At 46.1% G+C, this 18,213-nt stretch overlaps 1 protein-coding gene across 1 annotated transcript in view; it reads left to right on the forward strand.

The window, feature by feature from the left end:
- Window positions 1–18,213, forward strand: part of THSD4 (thrombospondin type 1 domain containing 4) — a 634,456-nt gene that overhangs the window by 55,806 nt on the left and 560,437 nt on the right. Inside the window, exon 3 of the mRNA XM_030814683.1 lies at window positions 11,680–12,044. Coding sequence (XP_030670543.1) covers window positions 11,680–12,044 — 365 coding nt within the window. The remainder of the gene's footprint in view (window positions 1–11,679; window positions 12,045–18,213) is intronic.

Consider the following 18,213-nt stretch of genomic DNA (forward strand, 5'->3'; position numbering starts at 1 on the left):
GTCTCTTCTGGATAATCTGAATGACGATTGAGTACCTTGGTTTCAGTGAGAAAAGATTTTTAAATTTTGAATCCACAAAAGGATGGGAATATTGAGATACCACATAGGGTGCCGATCTCCAAAGACTCCATCCCATAGAGATCATGGCGTGTGCACCTTTCAGCTGTATTGTACAGGTTCTGTCTTTTGTGGCCCAGCTCACAATAGCTCATTAGCAATAAGTGTGGTGCTAAACAATAGTGAATTTTTTTTTCCATTAAGCGGCATTTAAAATTTTAGCCTTATGTATTGGCGCTTCAAAATAATGGATTGGTAATTTAAAACAAATTCATTTTTCAAAAGAAAAATATAAATCAAATGATGATCTGTCATGCTCAAATTCAAAAGAATCTGTCAATAAGTGAAACTTAAAAGACTTAAATACATCCTGCAATCATGCCCAACAATGTCTATTAACCTCCCATCCCATTAAATTCATATTGTTAATTTGAATTTTTATTAGTTTTCAGTTTTGTAGTTATTTCATTCATAATTTTTTTTTCGTTTTATAGTTGGGTAAGAGCAATAGGTATAAGGAATTTATACCTGATTTTGTTTCACAACTTGGGGTATGGGACACAAAAAACCAGAAATTATAGTGAAATGTAGTGTACTCACAATGGATGCCTAAGGGGCAGAGCCACTATCCTTACTTCGGAGTTGGGTTATCTGCAAAGAGGGTATAAAATAGCATTTGGCAAGTCTCAAAGGAGAAGCAGGAATTTATCACGTAAAGTGAGGTTGGGGGAGAAGGGGGGCTTTTGAGATCGTCCAAGGTAGAGTGATGTAGAGGCTTGGCATGGTTGAGTAAGAGGTTAAGAACAAGGATGTGCTGGTGGGGAGGCTGCAGGTGGAGGCCAAAGAAGGAAGGGCCTTGTAAACCTGGCTGGGGGGCTGGAGTGGTCCTGGAGGTGGAGAGGAGCTCAGGAATGACCATGAACATGGAAGTGTGGGGAGGAGGGATTGGATGGGTAGAGATCAGGTAAGAGCAAATTGGGAATGAGGACTAAACCATGGACTGTGGACTGGAGAAAACGGGACAGGGTCTGGAAATATTTCTGAGGTAGAACTGGCAGGATTTTGTGTCCAATTGGGGGAGGGCAGTGGGAGATGGGGCCACATCTGTATGGGCCAGAAGATTGAGAATTCATGATGGAGCAGGTGTTCATGTCCTTATTAGGTGACAGATGGAATAGGAAAAGTCCCTAGGTCACCCCAGTGGATATTTCAACCAGGTTTTTGGGAATGTAAATCTGGTGCTTGGAAGAGAGTTTGGGGACTATCCATGAATAGGGGAGATATCCGCATGAAGATCATTGCTCATGCTGCAATGTCTTTCCTGAAAGAAGGTTTGGATTAAAAAAGTGGAAAACCAAGAGTTGAACTCCAACATTTGAGGGGAAGGTAGAGGAGGGGAAGCCAGCAAAGAGACAGCCAGAATTTTAGAAGAACCAGGATAATATGGTGTCCTGAAAGTCAAGGAGAGACAGCATTTCAACAAGCAGAGGATAGCCAGGGGTCAATCCTGGGTGGACTGCTTTGAAGAGACAGAACTGTTCTTTAGACTGTCGGCTTCTTGACATTTAGGCACATGGAGTAAGGACAATAGTAGAGGCATCAGATCACTAGCTAAGTGGCTGAACATGGCATGTACTGCTAGGGAGAGGAAGTGTTTGACATTTCACAAAGCAGGTAGGCAGGAGACCAAGCCGTTGGGAAATTTGTCATTCATTCATCCATGGGTTTATTCACCTGTCCTTCAGATATATCCTGAGGGCCTGCCAGGTGACAGACTCTCTGTTAGAGAGAGTGGGTAGAACACAAAGATAAATAAGACATAATTCCTGCCCTGGGGAGCTCACGGGGCTGGTGGGGAGGTAGCTGTGTACAAAGATAATGACAGTGCCAGGTGGTAAGTGCTATGGAGAAGGGTGTATAATGGCCCTGGAGAATGGGAGAGAGCCTGCTTGATCTGGATGGGAAAGGTATGTTCATAGGCAGAGTAGAAGAGAGAGCACTGGAGCTGAGAGAACAGCCAGGTGAAGGTGAGCAGGGAGAGAGGGCGTGTCCTACTTCTTGTGTGGTGTGAGCATGGGGGGACAGAGATGGAGTTGAAGCTGGAAAGGAAGGCTGAGGCCAGAAGGTGACAGGTTTAGGATGCCATGGCAAAGAGTAATTTTGGATTTTATCTTTTGGAGAGTGAGGACCCAGGAGACATTGGTAAGCAGGAGAGTAACACAGTAGGGCTAGGTTTTAAGAAAATAGCTTTGGCGGCCAGGCGTGATGGCTCATGCCTGTAATCTCAGCACTTTGGGAGGCCAAGGTGGGCAGATCACTTGAGGTCAGGAGTTCAAGACCAGCCTGGCCAACATGATGAAACCTCGTCTCTACCAAAAATACAAAAAAAAAAAATTAGCTGAGCATGATGGTGTGTGCTTGTAATCCCAGCTACTCAGGAGGCTGAGGCAGGAGAATCGCTTGAACCTTGAACTCAGGAGTCGGAGGTTGCAGTGAGCCGAGATTGTGCCACAGTGCTCCAGCCTGGGCGACAGAGGGAGACTCCATCTTAAAAGAAAATACCTTTGGTGTTACAGGGAAGCCTGAGTGAGTGAGGGAAAGGCTAAGGCAGGGAATCCAGGTAAGGTCAAATCTCAATCCATTTGCAGCCTCTTTCACTCAGGTGTTTGTTGAACACTTGCTGCATGCTCTGTTCTGTGCTGGATGCTGATGCTTTCCATGAAAATGCTTTCAGCTTGCCTTTGTTAAGCGGCCTGCTGATCTCAGGGGCTTCCTGGGGAGTGCTGAATATTGACCCAGATGCAGACAGCCAAGTCACCAGGCAGACTCTTCTGCTGGAAGATTGCTGTTCCCCGAATCGGCCTCTGGGTCCAGAAGCCAGCACTCTTTATTTCATGCATTACTCATTATTTTCACTGTCCTGGTTGGCCTGGGTTGCAAATAGCCACTTGCCGTGGAGAGCATGAGGCTAGCACAAAAAACCACACCAGGCACTACACAGAGACATCTGCTTCTGTTTCCTGAGTAACTGCGCAGCAACACAGGGCCGAGTGGGTACCAAGGCACATGCTCTGTGTTATTTTCTAGTTATAACAAAGTACAATTTCCATGTGGCTGGTGATGAAAGAGTCAGGTCAATTTCAGAAAGAAGAGTGTTTCCGATTATGCAGATCACATCCAAATATTTACCTCATTGCATCGTAGTTTTGGCTGGGCCCTGCTTTTAAAGATCATGGAAATGCATCCGGGCCTCCTTTGCCCTGTGTTTAGGGAAGTTCTGTGCTCAGAGCCTCTTTGCTGGCAGTGGGGAGCCCTGGGTACAACCTGGGATTGCCTCTCCCTGTTGTGGTACTTGAAGCGAATCAATAAGTGGCAAGAAATATAAGCGTGCTTCCAGGAAAAATCAGAGGCTGTTAGCACTGGAAGGGACCTCAGCCCTCGTTAAGTCCAACCAGCTCATTTTACTGATATGGAAACTGAGGTCCCGAGCCACAGACTGGCTGGCCTCAAATCACAAAGAGGGACGGCAGACTTGGGACCAGCCTACAGGGTCCAGTCCAGAGCTTCCCACGAGTCCACCCTTTCCTCTTTCTACATTTCCCGTTTGCTGTTATACCTCTTTTATTAAAAGTATACAGTATTTCCAGTGGAATCTGCTTAGCTTACATACCACATGAGGGGCAGTTCTCAGTCTATGAATCTTTCCTGGTCTCATATGAGAAATCCTGAGTTGGCCTCAACTTGAATGGCAGAAGTAGAAGGGGTGGTTCAAAATGCAGGAAATTTGAGGGTAATAAAATCGTGTGGCTAGAGCATTTGGGGGCTAAGGAAGTAGCAGCCTATGAGCTCAGTTTAGCCCTCTCCTCTTTGAGTCTCACATAGGGGTGTCCAGTGGCCAGTGATTCTCAAACCAGAGGATGCATTCAAATCACTGGAGAGCTTATTTAAAATGCATATTCCTGGGCCTTTCCCCAGAGGTTCTTATTCACTAGGTTTGGTGTAGGAGCCAGGAATCTGCATTTCTCAAGTTATATGTCAGGTAGATTGTGTTGCAAATTACCCTGTGGCTCTCACCTTGAGAAGCATAGCACAGCAGTAGGAGAAATAGGGCAGGGGCATGTCCACGTGTTCAGAGTATACACTCAATAACATATACTTGGAGAAGTACGGTGGAGTTTGTGTGTCTGAGATCATTTACTGTGAGAATTCTCCAACTGGGAGGACACAGGTATTGAGAGAAAGCCTTCGGGTAGAGCTGGAAAGTGCAGAACACCACTCAGAACTGCTTAGCTGCTGGGTGGCTGCATGTCAGTGGTGCTTTCCTCTGTGTGGTTCGTATTTTCTCTAAAGCGTGGCTTTCTCATTCCTCATTTATCTTGGTTTCCCTTGGCTTCTACCCACTCCTTCTTTGTTTTGGTTTTGTGCAAATACATCATTTAACTGTTCCTGAAATGCATTTGTAGAACTCATTTACATAATAATTACTATTGGGGCAATTCTGATCCAATAATCAAGGCTAAATGTATTATGCTCCCGTCTTCCATATTGTGAGGTTCTTACACTGATACTGCAGCTGCTGGCACTAACAGGAATGCTGAAAGGTAAGATTTGGGGCCTTTTGCAATGTGTCATGTCAGAGTCTAGATAGTTGATCAAGATGTAACATTAAATCATATGTCTCAGAGAAAACCATAGTGATAATCCTGAATTTAGATCTGGCAGGAGTCTGGAGATTCTCTTTTTTTTGAGACGGAGTTTTGCTCTTGGTGCCCAGGCTGCAGTGCGATGGCGCAATCTCGGCTCACTGCAACCTCCTTCTCCTCGCTTGAAATGTAAGATTTCACTGGTTTCTATCCTCTTTCTACAAAATAAACCTCCCATCTGTTATTCATAGAAAACGAGTCACATGCAAAGTCTGAAATTCTAAAGTCTCGTTTAACGTCTAAAGTCTCCTCCTTTGGGTTCAAGCGATTCTCTTGCCTCAGCCTCTTGAGTCGCTGGGATTACAAGCGTGCACCACCATGGCTGGCTAATTTTTGTATCTTTTGTAGAGACGGGGTTTCACTACGTTGGCCAGGCTAGTCTCGAACTCCTGACCTCAGGTGATCCGCCCGCCTCGGCCTCCCAAGGTGCTGGGATTACAGGCGTGAGCCACTGCGCCTGGCCAACTTTGGAGATTTTCTATGAAGTGGTCCCACCTCCCCGAGATCCTGCACAGGCCCCAGGTTGTCCTAGCTGAGCAGCCAGCTATATGTTCCTGCTTTCATTTGCTCTCAGGTTCCCAAAACTTTGTTCTCAGGGCTCAAACTTAAGGTGTATTTTTGAAATGTTTGCTTTAGAGTGTTGACTTGGTTATGTGGCTAAAACTAAACCTACTTTTTCCAGTCTCTCTTAGAATGAGACTTTAGAATTTCAGACTTTGCATGTGACTCGTTTTCTATGAAGAACAGATGGGAGGTTTATTTTGTAGAAAGAGAATTAGAAACCAGTGAAACCTTACATGATTTCACATTAGTACAGAAACCAAATCCATTGAAAACATTGAGAGCTGTTCCTGGTTATGAATTTACTGGTGGCGATGAGAAATTTCCAGGGTTTTCTGTGACAAGACTATCACCAACTCTTAGTTCACTCTGTGCCTCCCACTCTCCACAATCTGCTCCAAATCTTTCTCCATTTAATCTATTTATTTTTATTTATTGAGCAAGCAATATTGTAACCATGACTGAAATTTTTTAAATTACAAGAGAACTTATCCTGGGTCCAGCTTCAGTAACAGATCGTATGTTTTCATTTTTCCATGTCGCCTTCCAGGCTCTGTTCCTATGCTATAGAATCTTTACATTATTATAATCATGGTGTCGTTATAAGTTTATATTTGACATTTTTCAATTAATATTGTATTACAAGACTATTTCCATATTGCTCTGTATTATTCATGATTATGATGCTTCACGGAGTCATTTGACCCTCATTTATTTGACCATCCTTATATTTTGGTCATTTATGTTCATTTCCCTTAAAAAGGCTATGATGAAATAAACCCCATCCACAATTGCTCTGATAATTACCTCTCCTGTTCTTCTCAAAGCTCTCCTGCTGTCTCTCCTGTGTGCCTCTGATTCACTTGGTCCCATCATGTTTCATGGAGACCATGGTTCTCCAGTTACTCTGGCTGTGGTCAATTACTGCCGCTAAATGACTCTTTCTGCCCTGGGCTCGCTTAATCATGAGGCCTCTGCCAAGTCCAGACCACCTCCCTCTCCCAGCCTTTGCTCGTTTCAGTAGCTGCTTTCTGTCCTCCAAGTCCTGTGCCAAAGGCAGACCCAGTTCATTTCACATTATCTTGATTACCACATTTTATGTGTATATTATAATATTTGCAATCATTTAGATCAGGGGTCTTCAAACTCTGGGCTGTGGACTAGTACTGGGCCTCAGCCTGTTAGGAACCCAGGCGGTGAGCACAGCAGGAGGTGAGCAGCGGGCCAGCGGGCATTACCATCTGAGCTCCACCTCCTGTCAGATCGGCAGTGGCATTAGATTCTCATAGGAGCGTGAACCCTATTGTGAACTGCACATGTGAAGGATCTAGGTTGTACACTTCTTATGAGAATCTAATGTCTGATTATTTGAGATGGAACAGTTTCATCCTGAAACCATCCCTACCTCCCCACCACCACCACCACATCTGTGGAAAAATTGTCTTTCATGGAACTGGTTCCTGGTGCCAAAAAGGTTGGGGACCACTGATTTAGATATCATTTAGGGTTCTTTACTGCAAGCAACAGAAACTAACATAAGCAATAGGGAATTTACAATAATCAGTCTAGGAAGCAGGTGGGAAGTGAGGCACATCAGAGAGCAATTGCACAGGATTGGTCTCAGCATAAACAGCAAGTTCAAAGGAGCTGCTGCTGGAGCCAAGGACTCAAAGCCATTTGGTCTGCTCGTCGATTTGCTGGAAATTCAAATTCCAGGGAGGAAGTGTCCATTGACCCACATTGCCTACCTTGGCTTTAGCTGGCAGGGCCCCTGAATACATTCCCACCACATTTCATCCAATATGGAGATGTGACTAAAGACCTAAGGAACAGGGAATGCTACCCCATATATACACCTTCCTATGGATATATATTTATGCAAATGTCCCTGCCTAACATTAACCAACACTTCCATAGAGCTGATCTCAAAATATGGTCAGTTAGGGCATCCAGCTCCAAATCCAAAGTCTTTGGGGGGATTTCAATTTCCCTCTAACACTGTCACAGTCTCTTGCACAGCCCAAGTTGAGTTAAATGGGAAGGGGACTACACTGCTTCTCTAACTTCTCTAGGTGCTGTTTCTTTTTCTTTTTCTTTTGTCTCTTTTCTTTCTTTCTTTTTTTTTTTTTTTTTTTTTTTAATTTTGAGATGGAGTCTTTCTCTATCGCCCAGGCTGGAGTGCAGTGGCGAAATCTCAGCTCACAGCAGCCTCTGCCCCCCGGGCTCAAGTGATTCTCCTGCCTCACCCTCCTGAGTAGCTGGGATTACAGGCACCCACTACCATACCCAGCTAATTTTTGTATTTTTAGTAGAGATGGGGTTTCACCATGTTGGCCAGGCTGGTCACGAACACCTGACCTCAAATGATCCACCTGCCTCAGCCTCCCAAAGTACTGGGAGTACAGGTATGAGCCACCGCGCCGGGCTCTGGATGTTGTTTCTGTTTCCTGCTCCCTGGCTTATGCCCCATCATGACTATTTAGAGAGGCACCATAATATCAAGCAGTAGTTTTTAAATGAGGAGGGGGATATCAGGTTTGGAGGATTTCATCCAAAATACATGGCCCCCTTAACCCTAGCCTCACCCCATGCAGGGCAGGTCATAATCTCTGGGGGGAAGGGTCACGGCATGGCATGTGTGCTTTGAACAAGCTCCTCTTCTAATTCTGTTATGTTACCCTGACACCCACCTCGCCCCCATCCTTTAAAATCTCCAGTGAAGCGGAGAGAGCACTGATTTGATTCTAGGGTTGGACCTGTGTCTTACACATTATAAAGCTTCTGAATGGTAATGTACATTCTCCTAATGAAGGGACAAAGTGGAGATTTTCTCTGTCCCTGCTGGGGGACATGTTAGATGCCTTACCTAGCTATTTCATTTCATCTACCAAGCAATACTAGCAGATTCGCATTATTTTATCTCACATATATTTTCAAAGCCCACATCATCCACTAGACTACATGGACACTCTGAACCTCAGTGACTACATCTGCAAAATGGAAATATACATCCTTGAAAGGATGAAGAAAACCAGCGGTTTAGCGTGCATTTTAGAACAGGTTTTCTGCTTTGGTCTTCACATGTCAGTATGTATTGGGGACGGGGCAGCACGCTGGCAGATTATAAAGCTTCGAGGTTCAATTATTTTTGTCTCTTACCATGATTTATTATTTGGTTTTGCTGCCTGTCACTAACAGAGGTCCTGTTAGTTCGTCCTAATTTTAGGAATATTATGTCTCAAAACACTTGAAAGTTATCCCATCTTGCATCTTGCCTTACAGAAAACTCCTTGACTATGAGAACAGAAGGGGAGAGGGTTGTTAGGAGGATCAGGAAGGAGTGGAGGGAGGCTGGGTGGTCGATGCAACTAGCAGGCTAACATCTCAAGTCCTCATCCCCTCATTTTTTCTTTGATTGGCTTTTTCTTCCTTTCTTTTTCTTTCTGTTTCTACTCCTACCTTCCTTTCTGTTTTTCTGTGTTTTTGTTTGTTTGTTTGTTTCTGGCTACATACTATAAAAATACAATTCTGGAGCATGTGATTAGTTTCCCACCATGGGATCTCAGATGGAATTTCAAGTCACTCACCATAATTCAATTATAAATTAGAGAATTATTATGAATAGAATAGGACGGAATGTGGCTTCATGTTTTCTTCCCCCAGGGACCTTGCCCAATTTGGCAATAGGAACTAAATTAAGGGTGGGATTAGTTCTAGGAAGTGGATTTTGAGTATAGCTGCATGTCTAATCCAACTATTGTAGGCAGTGTCTTAGTTATCTGTGTTAATGAGAGATCAGGAGGCAGTGGATAACTGAAATCTCCAAATGTGCCAGAAACATATTTCTGCCTTTGTCCGTTTATCCCATTGATCCTTCCACTAGAACAATTATTGAAGTGGTTTTATTTCTACTCATTTTAACCTTCTGTTTTCTAGCAACAACATAGGCAGGGAGGCCACATGCTGCCGGGGGAAAAATGAATGTTAGACCAGGAGTCAGGAGACAATTTTAGTCCTGTCTGTGCCCTGCACTAGCCTGAGATGGAGGACAAGTCATAAAGTCTCCTAGGTTCTCAGTTTCTTCCCTCTAAAAGAAGCCATATAACATCAACCTCTCTGGGTGGCTGGGGGAGCTGAGGGGCCCTGGAAAGTGTAACTGGCACTAGTGCTGCCTGTGTCGCAGAGCCGGGCCATTTACACATGTGCCATCTGGGCAGCATGGGACACAGAGGAGGAGTGCGGCCCGTGCCGGCCCATTTTCCTTCCCTGTTCTCCAGGTATAAGCACACTCCATTATTTTCCTAGGGCTGCCATAATGAATTACCACAAACTGGATTGCTTTAAACAACAGACATTTACTCTCTTGAAATTCTGAGGATCAGCAGTTCAAAACTGGTGTCACTAGGGCCATGCTCCTTCCAAAGTTACTAAGGGGAGAATCCTTCCTTGCCTCTTCCAGCTTCTGGTGGCTACACACATTTCTTGGCTTGTGGCTACACCACTCCAATCTCTGCTTCAGGAGTCACACTGCCTTTGTCTCTGTGTCCGTGTCTTCTCTTCCATGTCTTATAAGGGCACTTGTCATTGGATTTAGGGCCCACCTGGCTTACCTAGGATGATCTCTTCTTGAGATGAGCTATGTAATCTGGCACCGAGTAGGTGCCTGAACAATTACAGTTATGACTGTGACTCCCGTTTCCTCTTCTGAGGTCTTTTCAATTCTCCCGCCCTCACCCTGCCCAGCCTGGACAGCCAGTCCCTTCCAAAAGCCTCCCACAATCTTGTACTGGCTGCATAGAGCTCATCTGCTGCTGGATGTAAGCACTTGTGTGGACCTGTGATGCGTTTTCCCTTGTCTTCTGGGCCTGGCTCAGCACTGGCATACAGCTGGTGCTCAGAGCATGTCTGCATAATGAATAAACTACAGTGTGCTTGCTCTTGGCATGGAGCCTGGCACAGTAGGTCTCTGAAATGACCAGTTAAATGCGGGTGTAGATCACTCTTTGGATAGAGCTTTTGAACCTTCTGACATTTTTCACCTTTTCCAAGTTACCATGGCAGCAGGGACATTATTATCATTACTAACAAATATTTGTTTAGTGCCAAGCTCTCTGCTATGCACATGGATGGCCTAACCTAAATCCCCTTACAGCTTACAAGGTAGGTACTGGTACTATCCATCTTTAAAGCACAGTGAGCCTCAGAGAGATTCAGAAACTTCCCAGTCACACTGCTAGTGAGAGGTGAAGCCAGGGGGACTTCCTAGGACTTGGAGAACTTTTCTGTCTAGCTAGAAGATTGTAAACGCACCAATCAGGGCTCTGTGTCTAGCTAAACGATTGTAAATGCACCAATCAGCACTCTGTAAAAACATACCAATCAGCACTCTGTGTATAGCTAGAGGATTGTATATGCACCAATCAGCACTCTGTAAAATAGACCAATCAGCACTCTGTAAGATGGACCAATAAGCACTCTGTAAAATGGACCAATCAGCAGGATGAGGGCGGGGACAAATAAGGGAATAAAAGCTGGCGACCCGCCCCCCCCCCTCCTCCCCCCTCCCCCCCCCATCCCTCCCAGCCAGCAGCAGCAACTCACTCAGGTACCGTTGTATGCTGTGGAAGCTTTGTTCTTTTGCTCTTCACAGTAATTCTTGCTATTGCTCACTGTTTGAGTCCATGCCACCTTTGAGAGCTGTAACACTCACAGCGAAGGTCTGCGGCTTCATTCTTGAAGTCAGCAAGACCACGAACCCACTGGAAGGAAAAAACTCCGTGACACCACCTTTAAGAGCTATAACACTCACTGTGAAGGTCTGCAGCTTCATTCTTGAAGTCAGCGAGACCATGAACCCACCGGAAGGAACAAACTCTGGACACACTAGGAAGTGGTGGCAGGGGTGTAACCATAGGCAGTCTGGCTCTAAAGCGGTGGCCTCTCAACCACTGTGTCCAGTTCCTTGCCTTTCCCGCAGGGTAACACAAGGCATGTCTTCCTTGCAGTTTATGGGAAGTCCAGTCCCTCTGGCGGGAATCCGGAAGACCGAGTTGGAGGTTAAGGGGGACTCCTGAAACCGCGTAAGAGGTGAGGGTACCATGCACTTAGAGCCCTCCAAGGCCATGACACCCAAAACCAGGGCCGCATTATGACTTTCGCGGGGCCTAGGCATTTTTGCCTTCGCGGGGCCCTCTTTCCTCCAAAAACTAACTCTAAGCCAGGCTGGATTGTATTAATACTTGTCTTTGAAACAGACTGTGCCTACTTGTGCCTGATGGATAAGTCGACCCTGCTCAAAGCTTTTCGGGTGAAGAGAGGAGCGGTGTTCTGGTCCCCTAACCCGCCTCTGTCTCCGCAGGTCCCGCAGCGGATGGAGTCGGAGGGCGCCCCCGAGGACGGCGGCGGCGGCGGCGCCCCGGGAGTGTGGGGCGCCTGGGGCCCCTGGTCGGCCTGCTCGCGTAGCTGCAGCGGCGGCGTGATGGAGCAGACGCGGCCCTGCCTGCCCCGCTCCTACCGCATGCGCGGCGGCCAGCGGCCTGGCGCCCCCGCGCGCGCCTTCGCGGACCACGTGGTATCGGCCGTGCGCACGTCTGTGCCACTGCACAGGAGCCGCGACGAGACGCCAGCGCTGGCCGGTACGGACGCCAGCCGCCAGGGCCCCACCGTGCTGCGAGGCAGCCGGCACCCACAGCCCCAGGGCCGCAAAGTCACCGCAGACAGAAGGTACACGCCCGCCCCTGTCTGTGCCCCTCCTCCGTCCCTGTCCCAGTTTCTGCCCCTGTCCCTGCCCCTGCCTCGCAAGCTGCTCTGCACCACAGGCAGTGCGACTAATGCATTGCCCTGGTGGCAAGGAGCTCTGGGCTTCACGAAGCTCCTTTCACCTTTTGATTTATTTTGCAGCCTTGTAAAGCGTTGAGGCCACTCCCACCTCCCTCTGTGGTTCTGAATAATCTTCAAAGCCAGGCTAATTCTGAGAATGCCCTTAGGAAGAATTTTAGGGAGGCCTCCTAGAGGGGTGAAAGCAGGAGGGGAGTGCTGGCCTGGTCCCGGGAAGGAGAGATCCTCAGGCTGTGGATTAGAGCTGAGGACACAAGACGGCAAGACGTGTGTCTAACCGGAGAGCTGATATGAGTTGCCAATCCTAGGATAAGTTGAATGTTTGGAGCCTTAGAATGCTCCGAAGCTGTAGGCTTCCAGATTCTGTGAACTTTTCTAGTAAGTTTCTCTTAAGTTTTTTGAGTCAACACATTGGTTTGAGGATATGTCTAAGGACCTAAACTGTTTCAGAGTCATAAAATGTAAACTCTAGAAATGGCATAGTGTCATCAAAATAGTGGTATAGCTCTAAGAAGCATAAATATGCCAAAGTAGGCATTGCGGTGCTGAGAAGAGCTTGTCAGTGAGTGAAGCAATAGATATTAACAGATCACTGCATTCATCTGGCAGTATTTGTTGGGTGTCTTGGTGCCTAGGTTCCTGATAGATCCTGGGAGAATACTAATGCAAAAACAGTAACAAAAAACAAATGTGGACAAGAACAAAAAGTGTAAGATGTGTTCTCTGTGCTTAAGAAATGCATAATTCATTTGTCAAGCCCTGTTAATGCCCAGCAGGCAGGGCCTGAGTTTATCAGGTGGGCTGCCTTGCCCCTCTTGCCCACTCACAGTTCAGCATCAGTCTCCATGGCCACCCTTTGCCACAGTGGCCACTTGCTGCATGAGAGTCTGTCTTAGCTCAGTGATGTAAGCTGTCACTGCCAGCCGCCTGAAGGTGGAAAGGAGATGCAACACATCCACCCTCCCCAGCCACATGCTCTTTACCTGGTGCAGTATGGGTTTGGAGAGAGAGGACCATTTCAGGAAGAAGGGTTCTTCAGCTGAATTCTGAAGGATGAGCCAAGTTTGAGTAGACAGAAGAGAGGAGTGAAGAACAGTGAGTTCTAAGACTGAGCATGGAGGGGGAAGGAGAGAGGCAGCCCCAAAGGGATGCTTCCTTCTCTCTCTCTCTTTCTACATGGAAACCTGAGCACCCTCTAGGAGGTCTGCTCCTAAAGCCGAAGGCTAGATGTATGTTGTCTCTTTTGATCCCAACCACAATCCCATAATAGCATAGCTCCATAGTCCCTTATTTTTTTTGAGACAGAGTCTCACTCTGTCACCCAGGTTGGAGTGCAGTGGCACCATCTGGGCTCACTGCAGCCTCCGACTCCGGGTTCAAGCTATTCTCATGCCTCAGCCTCCCGAGCAGCTGGGATTACAGGCTTGCACCACCATACCTGGCTAATTTTTGTATCTTTAGTAGAGGTGGGGTTTCACCATGTTGGCCAGGCTAGTCTTGAACTCCTGACCTCAAGTGATCTGCCCACCTCGGTCTCCCAAAGTGCTGGGATTATAGGCATGAGCCACTGCGCCCAGCCCATAGTCCCTTATCTGAAATACTTATGGCCAATATGTTTTGGAATTCAGAGCTGCCCAGATTTTAAAAAGGTAATTCAGACATATTTCACATGTTAATAGCATTTCTTCTGTAGTATGGGACAGCATCCCATAATCAAACATATTATTATTTCTGCAGTGAAACATATGGATGTTCTCACCAAGCAGGATACAACAAAAAGACCATAAGTAGCCTGATATCAGTTAAGATCAGGTTTGTGGCCAGGTGCGGTGGCTCATGCCTGTAATCCCAGCACTTTGGGAGGCCGAGGCAGGGAGATCACGAGATCAGGAGATCGAGACCATCCTGGCTAAACATGGTGAAACCCCATCTCTACTAAAACTACACACACAAAAATTAGCCAGACGTGGTGGTGGGTGCCTGTATTCCCAGCTACTCTGGAGGCTGAGGCAGGAGAATGGCGTGAACCCGGGAGGCAGAGTTTGCAGTGAGCCGAGATCGCGCCACTGCACTCCAGCCTGGGCAACAGAGAGAGACTCCGTCTCGAAAAAAAAAAAAAATCAGGTTTGTTGGCCAATGAGTTTTGTCACCAAACTGACAAAAACCTGAAAAGGAAAGACAAATCTTGATTTTCAAAACTCTTAATTTTAGAATTGCAAATTTATAATAGCTAAGGTTTATTAAATATCCAACCTGTATTTTCAGGCACTGTTCTTTTTTTTTTTTTTTTTTTTTGAGGTGTAGTCTGGCTCTGTTGCCCAGGCTAGAGTGCAGTGGCACCATCTCAGTTCACTGCAACCTCCACCTCCTGGGTTCAAATGATTCCTGTGCCTCAGCCTCCCAAGTAGCTGGGACTGCAGGCATGCACCACCACGCCTAGCTAATTTTTGTATTTTTAGTAGAGATGAGGTTTCACCTTGTTGGCCAGGCTGGCCTCGAACTCCTGCCCGCTTTGGCCTCCCAAAGTGCTGGGATTACAGGCATGAGTCACCTTGCCTGTCCTCCCCATGCACTGTTCTTATCACTTTACACTCATGATCCTATAAGAGAGTTGCTAATAGCATCTTCATTTTAGAGGTGAGGAAATAGAGTCAGGCTTGAAACCCAGGCCATCATGGCTCTAAGGACGTGACCTGATGAAGTAGATGTTATAGCTGAGGAATCAGAGGACCTAGAGCCAGTGGACAAGCTGAGTTTTGAAGGCGGTGCTAGTCACCCCCAGATCCCTGCAGTACTCATCCTCCTGCGGGTGCCAGCTGAAGGGATGGAGGGCTGGATGTGGGTGGGGCCTGAGTGGGAAAGAGGCTTCTTGAAAGCCTCTGTGGTTGAGAACCTAGAAGAGCTGCCTGAGGATCAGGCTCTTGTTGGCCACAGGCCTGTGCTGCAGGCATTGTGCCTGTGTGTTTTGGCAGCAGGAAATTTTTTTCTTCAAATGTATTGACGGGGGCCAGTTAAACTGTTTACTATGAAGTTCCTGCAAGTTTTTATCATGCTCTTGTGATTTGACAGTTACTGATGAAATAATCCAAATATTAGCCTGGGAGGCCTATGCTGCCTACAAATGTCATGCTCCTTCCAGCTGATGAAAATCACATTTGCTTATATTCATCAGTCATTAGGTACTTGCATAGTATATTTGACCCCAAGGAGAAATGTCAGCATGTTTTCAGGATGGCTGTCCGCTCCACTCTCTGTTTCAGGTTTGAGGTTTGAGGAAAAGGCTGTTGGAGTTAAGATGTTTAAGAAATTGTTAGGTTGCTCTGCTAGGCAACAGGAAACTTAATTGGAGTCAGATAACAAATGAAGCTATTCAACCTTCCACCAGATATTTATTAAACATCTACTATGTTGTAAGGCCCTGGGACATACATAAAGGTGAATAAAAGCTAGGTTTTGGGACCTCATGGCTTTTACTGACAGGCTAGAGCAGTTGTTTGCAAAATTACCATTTTTTTTTAAGCAGAAGAATCGGTTCTGCAAAATCAATCTTAGATGGAGGCTCAGTTTATGTAATAACACACGTAACATCTGAATTGCTCTGGTTGAAGCCTCAGAGGTATTGCTGTAGAAACCTGGGGTCAAGATCCAATGGAACAGTGGTTTTCAACCTTGACTGACTGTTAGAATTTTTTTTCCCATCTTTTAGAAACCCTGACACCCACCTCACACTCCAAACCAGCGTCGGAATCTCTAGGGGCCACCCTCAGATGTTGGTCTGATTCCAGTCCAGCCAAGTTTGGGAAGCACTGGTCTGGATGAAGCTCTTTGGAGACTCAAGTTTCCATGGAAAAGATTTTGGGAATCAAATATTGTCTACCAGAATTTTCCAAGTTTGGTGAGCACGTATCGGAATCACTTGCTGTGGAGTGGGTGGCTTGTTAAAAAGAGAGTTGCCAAGTCCCCACCATCTCCCATGCCTAACGGGGATTCTGATTTGTAGGTCAGTTCTATGTCCTACGTGTCTTCATTTTAAATGCTTCTGATATAGCCTAGAGTTGGAGAACCACTCCTCTAGACGGTTGGAAAAGACGCACATGTAAATGCCTTCAATATAAGGCAGTCTGAGGAGATAGTAGTGACAGTGGCTCCCATGTTGAAGCATGTCTTCTGTGCAGGCATTCTTTCAAATGCATGACAACATTTACAGTTGCACAACCCTGTGAGGCAGAAACTATTATTCACATTTTATAAACAATGAAACCGAGGCTGGGAGGAATGAAGTGACTTGCTCAAGATTACCACTTGAGAAGCAACAGCACTAGAATTCGAAAGAGGTCTGCCAGAGTCTGACACTAAAGTTCTTTTCACTGAAATGGGTATTCTGAAAATGAAGCTGCTGACTTCCACCTGGTGTGTTCAGAAAAGCTGCTTGGAGATTGGGCCGTCTGAGCCGTATCTTGACAAATGGATGGGATTTAATAGTGAAGGCTTAAAATGAGCTGCATCTCTTCCTTGCAATGTTCAGCTCCTTTAACCAGGGTAATCTTTGCATCTAATCCTAGGCATCCTGTGAGTTCAAAAAAAAAATTAGAAGTCACAATCTCTATTCTTGGGGGCCTTACACTTTGGTGGTGGAGAAGGGCAAACCCAAAAAACACTGCCCACTCTGGGAGACGGTAGAGATATGAACAGGGTTCAGGAAGAAGGAATCCTTGTGGAATGGAACAGTCAGGGAAGACTGCACAGAGCAGGTAGGATTTGATGAATAAATAGAATTTACTTAGCTGGAATATATCTGGAAACTTCTTGAGTCCACTTGCTTCCATATCAGGCCTTTGTCTCATTAAAACAAGCACATACGTAGTATAAATCCTACTCTAAAAAGCCTCAAAAGTAACGTCAATCTTCATTGGAGCTCTCCCAAGGATTCAGAGCTTAGGACAGTTAAACTTCTCTGAGCCTCAGGGGCTTCATCTTTCAAATGAGAGTAATAATAATACCTATCATGTGGGGTTGTTGAATAATTCAATGAAATAATACATTCATATTGCCTGGCCCATAGTGGATGCTCATTAAATACATTCATATTGCCTGGCCCATAGTGGATGCTCAAAGCGAACGCTGTAACTCCCATTATGGGTCTAAAGGCTGGTATTAGATAGTGTGTTAGAGAGAGTTCCAGTTAGAACTCAAGTGCAGCAGAAGGGATCAGGTGAACTGGGGCCACTCAGGAAGACAGGGAGCCAGGAACTGAGCTCCCGTGCAGATGGGTGGGGCTCTGGGAAGCACAGACTGGGTGCAGCCGAGACCCTAGTGTCTGTGCTCCCTGCTCTCTGCCCCTTCTTACTGTGGCTTGCTCAGAAAAATCCTCCACAAAGGGTGGCATTCCCCTGTGATTTAGTTAGGGCAATGGCAGCCTGGGGAGGTTCCAGGCTAGGGGGTTCATCCCTCAGGTCTTGGCCAACAGATTCCATAATGGCACTCAACCAAGTCATCTTTCACTCCAGGCCCAAGGCTGTGTCCCCGTGATGGCTAAAGGGGAAGGGGCGAGTAGGGAAGAAAGGTGTTTAGGTGAGTCCTGCAAAGCATGCCGCATTGTAGCAACTCACACCTGTGAAACCGAAGAGACTCCTTGGTAGGAGAGACTTCCCCCTCAATTTCTGGAAATGGGTACCTGTAGGTAGACTAGAGGGTGCTGGAAGGAGCCCCTGTTACTATAGGACCCCCCTTCAGCTTTTCTTCCTCCAATTATTTTATTGTGTTAAAATGCACATAACATAAAATTGACCATCTTAACTATTTTTAAGCATACGGTTCAGTGACATTGAGTATATTCATACTGTTATGCTACCATCACCACCATCCATTCACAGAATTCTTTTTATCTTTCAAAACTGAAACTGTACCCATGAAACAATAACTTCACATTCCTTCCTTCCCCCACCGCAGCCCTTAGCCAACCACCATTCTACTTTCTTCCTCTATGATTTTGACTACTCTTAAGTATCTCATGTAAATTGAATGATGCCGTATTTGTCTTTTTTGTGACTGGCTT

The sequence above is a fragment of the Nomascus leucogenys genome, chromosome 6, assembly GCF_006542625.1.
Source record: "Nomascus leucogenys isolate Asia chromosome 6, Asia_NLE_v1, whole genome shotgun sequence".
Taxonomy (NCBI): domain Eukaryota; kingdom Metazoa; phylum Chordata; class Mammalia; order Primates; family Hylobatidae; genus Nomascus; species Nomascus leucogenys.